The 7,500-nt window shown below is 31.1% G+C and overlaps 2 protein-coding genes across 2 annotated transcripts; one reads left to right on the top strand and one right to left on the bottom strand.

The window, feature by feature from the left end:
• Positions 1 to 443: 443 nt before the first annotated feature.
• On the top strand, positions 444 to 2,129 carry LOC136080268 (uncharacterized). The gene has a single exon (XM_065796883.1). The coding sequence runs from the start codon at positions 444 to 446 to the stop codon at positions 2,127 to 2,129; it is 1,686 nt and encodes a 561-aa protein (XP_065652955.1).
• Positions 2,130 to 3,553: 1,424 nt separating this feature from the next.
• LOC136080267 (zinc finger MYM-type protein 1-like) lies at positions 3,554 to 5,077 on the bottom strand. Its single transcript, XM_065796882.1, has 2 exons — positions 4,886 to 5,077; positions 3,554 to 4,807 (listed from the first exon to the last, which is right to left on the bottom strand). The coding sequence occupies exons 1-2, from the start codon at positions 5,075 to 5,077 to the stop codon at positions 3,554 to 3,556; spliced, it is 1,446 nt and encodes a 481-aa protein (XP_065652954.1).
• Between the last annotated feature and the right edge of the window lie 2,423 nt (positions 5,078 to 7,500).

The following is a 7,500-nucleotide window of genomic DNA, read 5'->3' as shown; positions in this document are numbered from 1 at the left end:
ATTAAATTATCAAATTTGTTTAATTTTTTTTTTGTTTGATAACCACTATAAATGCCTATCTTATTTAATATTAAAAACTATATGTTTATGAATTTATATGTTAATATTTTAAGATTAAATAAAGAAGTTATATACTTTTGTTTATTCAATATGTTGTTTTTTCAATCACGTGACTTTTTTTTTTCTTTTTTTTTTTTTTTTTAAATATGAGAGTCTATTCTTTAACAAAAAAAAACAAGGTCTAGTTTGTTATATTCTGACAAGTAGTTTTTATTTTATGGCCTTTCAATTGTTCATGATACAAATTTGTTATTTTACGCGCAGTCATATAGAAGTTTTTAACTCAGTCGCGAAAGGGTTAATACTCCGGGTAATGGACCTTTCCCATAAATCGGCAAAAACGCAATGCATTGTGGTAGTTGTATTCATTTAAATCAAAACAAATGTCGAAAAGCCTAATAAATTTTAACAGTGATGTTCAATTATGTGAAAACAGTGAGATTGAACTTTGTGAAAACAGTGAAATTGAACTTTATGAAAACAGTGAAGATGATAGTGAAATTACTGAAGGTGAACTCACTTTTAACGGAGAAGTTGAACTTTGCGAAAACAGTGAACCACTCTTTTCACAAAGTTTAACTTCACTCTTTTCACAGAATTCGATCTCACTGAGAGAAGTTGAACACAGTGAAGTTGACTTCAGTTCAACAAGTGGTGGATGTACTTGTTGTGTACCAAATTGTTTTAATAATTCTAAGCGTAATAAAAACTTATCATTTTATGTTATACCCAAGGAAAAAGTGTTAAGAAAGTTATGGTTAGCCAAAATTAGCAGAAAAGACTTTAGTCCTTCTTCTTCAAACAGAGTTTGTTCAGCACACTTTCAAGGGAACAAAAAAACTTATATGAATAATGTTCCAACAATTATTCCAAAAACAGTTAAGCTAACTGCTCGTGTACCAAGGAAAACCAAAAATAGCCTTGGTTTAATACATAAAACAATACAAATACCTTATAGTGAAGAACTATCGACACCTGTTTTAAGCTACGAAGAAACATTAAAACAAGAAAATAAAATTCTTAAAGATCAAATTGAGGACATTATAAAAGAAAAACAAGCGTTAGAAAACACTCAAAAAGAAGCTATATGTAAGCTCAATGACAAAATACTTCTATCACAATTTACAGTTGAAAGGTTTAAACATAACAAAGAACATTTCAAATTTTACACAGGTTTTGAAAATTTTGAACTATTTAAAGTAGTCATGAAGTTTTTAGAACCAGAAATATATTCACTAAATTATTGGGGTTCAATGTCTACTGTTGCTGACGATTTAAGTGAAAATTCTTCATCTAAAACAAGAGGAAGATCACGTATATTAAACGTTGAAGAGGAATTTTTCATGGTGCTAATTCGACTACGTTGCGCCTTTCCTATAGAAGATTTAGCAATACGGTTTAATATTTCATCAAGCACTACCAGTAGGATATTAATTACTTGGTATGATTTTTTGCACATAAAATTTAGATCAATTCCAATATGGCCAACAAAAAAACTAGTTAATGAAACAATGCCTAGCTGCTTTAAAGATGTATACCCTAATACTCGTGTATTTATAGACTGTACAGAAATATTTACTGTGATGCCAACTAGCTATCGCACTCAATCAGCTATGTTTTCAAAATATAAACATCATCACACAGCAAAGGGTTTGATTGGTATTGCACCGAGTGGTGCCATTACATTTGTATCTGATTTATATGCTGGAAGATCAAGTGATAAACAGATAACAAATCACTGTGGCATACTAAAATTATTAGAAAAAGGTGATAGCCTGATGGCTGATAGAGGTTTCGATATCGTAAATGACTTACCAAAAGGAATTAGTCTCAACATACCACCATTTCTTGAAGGCGATTTTCAACTTACATTGGAAAAAGAATTAGAAACAAGACGAATTGCATCTGTGCGAATTCATGTCGAACGTGCAATTGCAAGAATCAAAAACTACAGAATATTACAAAACACATTTCCACTTTCAATGGCTGCTGACATGAACAAAATATGGGTCATAGTTTGTTATTTAGTTACTTTTCTGCCACCTCTAATAAAAACTGATAGCAAATAATGAAACCAGACAAAAAAAGAAACATTTTATAAATATTCTGTAAACGTTTATTTTACTTTAAATATTTCTGATGACATAAATTTGAAATAAAAATCTGTTAACTCTGGAAAAATAATTGTATTCCATAATTCCGCATCATACTCTATTGTTTCGATGTGCAATGATTTTTCTGTGTATACAATAAAATCAATTGTTTTAGTTTCTGTTAGTGCCATAACGCCTTGACACTGATAGTAATAAGGATGGTTTATTTTTAATTTTGGAGCACCATCGTTAAATTTCAAATAAAAGTTTCTATCTTGATACGCTTCTTTAATTGTTAAATGTTTTTTTGAAGAAGGACATTTCACTTCAAGTACTTTTTCAGCGCTAACTACTCCATCAGGGCTACAACCCAACCAAGGGCATTTTGGGTTTATAAAAAAACCACATCGAGTAACACTTGACTTCGTTATGTTTTCATATAGTTTTATTGCTATATCTTCATTAACCTTTCCCCACATACAGTTTTCTCCTGCTTTGATATTTTTTGTTTGTAAACATTTTTTTTAAATTGATGTAGGGTAAATTTTTTTCCACCTATTTATTACAGTACCAAAATTTGGTACATGCCATATCTGTAAAACATCAGTACATGTTTCTGTTTCTGGGACCACTTTAATGTCTAACTCTTTATAATCAACTAGTTGATATAATGATGCAGCAACATGCTTACAACAGCCCCCCGCACCAGCTTTACAATGGCATTTCGAATAAAGTATTTCACCAGTAGATTGGCACAAGTGTATAAAAACTTCGTATTGTTTACGTTTCATAGAAGCAGCAACATTAGACTTAACAATAAACAAATTTATGGATGCTGTTACATTCGCTTTAACACATACATTTTTGACATAGTTTTCTTTAAATAAACGATAGCCAAGAGTTTGGTGTTTATTGGCTCCTTTTTTACAATTATCAATATGTATAGTATCATTAACAAGATATTTCTTGATAAAATTGTGAGATATATTTGGTAAAAGTGAAATGTCTCTTGACCAAGTTGATATACTCTTGTTTATAGATTCTTCTTCGCCAACAGCAATAAGCTCATCATGCTTAAGTTCCCGAAACATAGCTTTAGATGCCTGGCTAGAGTTCTGAAAAGAACTAGCATCAATTTTATTTTCTAAATTAGCATTAAAAGAACTAATCATTATAATAATATTTAATTCCTAATACTTTAATCGGATTGTTTTGATTTAAATGAATACAACTACCACAATGCATTGCGCAGTTGCCGATTTATGGGAAAGGTCCATTTCTTTATGGGTATTCATTAGAGAAACAGCGTTCAGCCTTTCTTGGCTCATGGTCGATCGAAGAAAAGTTTTTAGTCTACGCAGACTACTAAATGATCGTTCTGCTGTACAAGTTGACACTGGCTAGACCAAAATAATCTTTATAAAACGGACAATTTCCGAGACAATGCTTCTCAATCCAATTTGTTCTTTAGCACGGATAAAATCTAGAGCTGATTGAAAATCTACTAACTGGACTTTTTTTCTCATAGCTTCGTCAATGAAAAGGTCCCGGTGAGGCTGTAGTCTTTGATAATTTGTAAAATCGTCCTTGTAGAAGTTTTTTATGTAGTCAATACTGCATTCAGTATTATTTGATCCAATAACAAACTCTTCGACTCTTGTTAAATGGCGAGTGGTTTCAGTTGATTCAAATCTATCGGTTAGACTAACTAAAACTGCATCTAGACTGATAAAGTATAAGTTCTTGTACATCTCTTTTGGGTCATTTGGCTGGTAATAAGTATCCCTGAAACCAACTTCAATTTTTGCAGGTACTTTCCTTTTCCTGGGCAGAGCTGGTTCGTCTAAATCCATTATTTTAGCAGATTCAGTTGCCGCATCGAAAAGTGTTTTAAAACGTGACTCAGTACGCAAAGATCTCAATATTTGTTTCAGGGTCTGAATGATGGATTCAGCCTTACTAAAGTTTAGTTGGCTTCCCTGAAGTTGAATGCTTGAATCTTCTAGGATGGTAAAAATGATTCGAAGAAATTCCAACTTAAAAAAGGTGTCAAAAACCTGAAAAGAAGACAAAAAAGCCATTGCTTCCACTCGGCATTTGGTAAAGTCAGGGTTGGTGGTAAGGTCTTCCAGCCAAACCAAAAGTGATCTGTAATTACTGGTAATAGATATTAGTGATGGCTTGCGCATTATCCATCTGGTTGGGCAAAAAGGTCTAAATGATGTTCCATTTTGGTGTCCGTCTTCGCTTTCATTTTGATCTTTTAGGCTTGAAAACCAAGCGAGCCTCTTTGGTGAGCCTCTGGTAAAAGCGATAAACTTTTGAACGAGTGACATGATGTTTTCTATATCAGGGATGTTTTTTATTTCATCTTGTATTACCAAATTTAAGTTGTGAGCTCTGCAATGAACATAAAGGGCTCTGCTTTCTTGTTGAAGAACAAGTTTTTGCAAGCCAGCTATTTCAGAAGACATGGCAGCAGCTCCATCGTAGCACTGTCCCCGACAGTTCTCGAGCCTTAAATTGGAGCGAAGAAGGACGTCTTTTATAATCAAAAACAAATCCTTGCTTTTAGTTGTGGCTGTCTCATAAAATCCACAAAAATCCTCATTAATTTGGAACTCATCATCCACAGTACGGAAGGATATCGATACCTATAAAATTTAAAGCTTTTAAAAATTATTAAAAGAAAAAAATAAGGTTCATTTAATTATTGATTTGGCTAATAATACCTGCTCTTTTTCCGTAATATCGGACGATTCATCCATCATGAATCCAAAAAAATCCCTCTTTTTTATCGTGTTTGATAATTCACGTTGGATAACTAACGAAATATCCAACACAATTTCATTTGTTACATCTGGTGATATCCACTTGTACTTCTCTGGTCGATTCATCCATTTTTTCAAGACTGGTACATCCATAGACCTCAGTTCTAAGAGCTGGAATAGATTTGAAGACTCCTTTGTCTTGCCTCGGATGGCCAAACCTTGACAGCCGAGAAAATTCAAACTAGAAAAATATGATCAAGTGCTTTTCTTGCGTCCTTCATATCTTGTAGATGTTGAGTGGAAAGTTTACTGGAAACTGTAGAATCTGACGTGCTTGTCAAAATCATTTCGTTAGCAGCTCGGTGAAAATGGCTAGCTTCATGACGGCGAAACTTCTCATGAGCTTTCTTCCAATTATTAAATCCATGTATAACAAATCCCAGAGCGGATTTTTTTTCTCTTGATTCAGTAGGCAGCGGAAGCTTCATATTAGTAGCTTTGACACACGAGGAACAAAAGGCTTTTTCTTTAACAGCGTCATAGTTAATCCACTTGAATTCGTCTTCCCAGCTAAAAAGATATCGACGAATATTTTTTTCCAACCTTTTTCCGTTTGCACCTTGTGTTGAATTTGATTTGGATAAAGAGGAGTAGGGAATTCTGTAAAGAAAAAATCTCTTATTTTAAGTTGTTATTTAAAATCTATTATAAGTTATTAAGGAGGTTGGCTGGTACCTTTTTTGTTGGTCCTCACTATTATCACCAACAAAATCTGAACTGTTTGCTTGTAACTTCAACTTATTGTCGGAAAACGATGATACTTGTAAGGCAGATGAAATAGGCACATTGGCATTATTAGAATCATTCTTCTTAGTTCGAATGATAAACTTATCCATGCTGTAAGTTCTTCACACACAAAAGATTTCTAGTTTTTTAACTTTAATTAATTATTTCTTAATTAATGGAAATAATTAATCATTTTTTATAAGTAATCTACAATAATTTGTAATTGACACAAATAATAATGTAAATAAAAAATTATAGCAATAATTGAATTGCGAAAGCAAAAAACAATAGCAATAATTGTACTCATGTAAAAAGTGCTGTATTTGTAAAATCACACATAATATTTACACAAGTAAAAGTAAAGAACTGTTAATTAAAATTTTATTTAAAGTAAAAGTTACTTTTTTAACAGCTGTTGTCCGCTATTCTTAAAGTTTTTTTATAATACTTTGTATGAAAATGTTAACTTAGTAAAAATTCGATTTAAATTTTCTTTTAAAATTTAAATAAGAAAGACTAAAATTCGAAACTTCAGTGACGGAAGTGTTTGAAGTCTTTATAACTTCTTTAAGTTATTGTCAAGCGAATTCACTGGTACTTTGAAATTTGCATAAAATAAGCTTCATTACCGTTAAGTCAAGTTCACCAAGGTACCTTGTCTGACTGGCTTTCTTTAAAGATTTTTTAATTTGTACTTTCTTTTTAACTGATATAAAATCCATTTAAAAACAAAAACGTCGTTACAAAAGTTACTTTTAATACACTAGGTGGAGCGTGTTTAGAGCATGTATACCTGCGAAAAAATTTTAATTTAAGATCAAAAGACCATTTGAATTTTATCGAAAAAACGCATTTTTTAGCTGAAAAAAAAGATTTCCTCGATCAATAAGTTTTCCAAGTTTTTATTTAAAAAAGGGGGTACGTTTATAGCAATGGATTGTTAATTTCTTCGCTTATTTCGGAAAAAACTTGATTTCTTTCTCTGTTTAAAAATAATAAATTGAAATAATATTTATTTTAAGAATGGATAAAATTTCAAGGGGGGCAACCGAAATTTCACGGGGGGCAAAGTTGACTAAAGGGGGGCAGCCTGCCCCCGTTGCACCCCATACTCTACGCCTATGATATATATATATATATATATATATATATATATATATATATATATATATATATATATATATATATATATATATATAATATATATGTATATATTAGTAGAAAATCACTTAACAAAAATTTTTTCCATTCAGCACTGTGTTTCATCAACAAAGATTCATCAGAAATGAATGATCAAATTAATAAAACTTCAATTTATACCAAAAATTAAATTACAGGAAGCTGCAAATGTCTTAACTACAGTATATTTTCACACATTTGTGGAATTTGCTGATACTATTATAAAAAGAATTCTTTAGAAATGATTACTTATGCTATTTTTTTTAATGTTTTTTTAAAAAGGGTAGTTAATGTAAATATTATTTGAACTCATTTATTTTTATAGTTTTTTAGGAGAAACTTATTTTCGTGCCTACATTTAGAAATTAATTCCGATCTTTTGTTTAATAAGCATTCTTGATTTGCATGTGTAATTATTTCAAATTTTTCTTGTAGGCATAGTATGCATTTTTTGGAAATATTGTTATATGCAGGCGCTGTTTTAAGGATAGACCAATTCAGTATAAAATCATCAATATTTTTTGCCAATATATTGTTTATCAGGTACATTCTTAGAGGAAACAAGCACATTTTTTGATAAACAACTTTCACTCATTGGACAATTGATTTTT

The sequence above is a fragment of the Hydra vulgaris genome, chromosome 05 (genome assembly GCF_038396675.1).
Source record: "Hydra vulgaris chromosome 05, alternate assembly HydraT2T_AEP".
NCBI classification, from domain to species: Eukaryota; Metazoa; Cnidaria; class Hydrozoa; order Anthoathecata; family Hydridae; genus Hydra; species Hydra vulgaris.
This window is presented reverse-complemented; position numbering and strand designations above follow the sequence as displayed.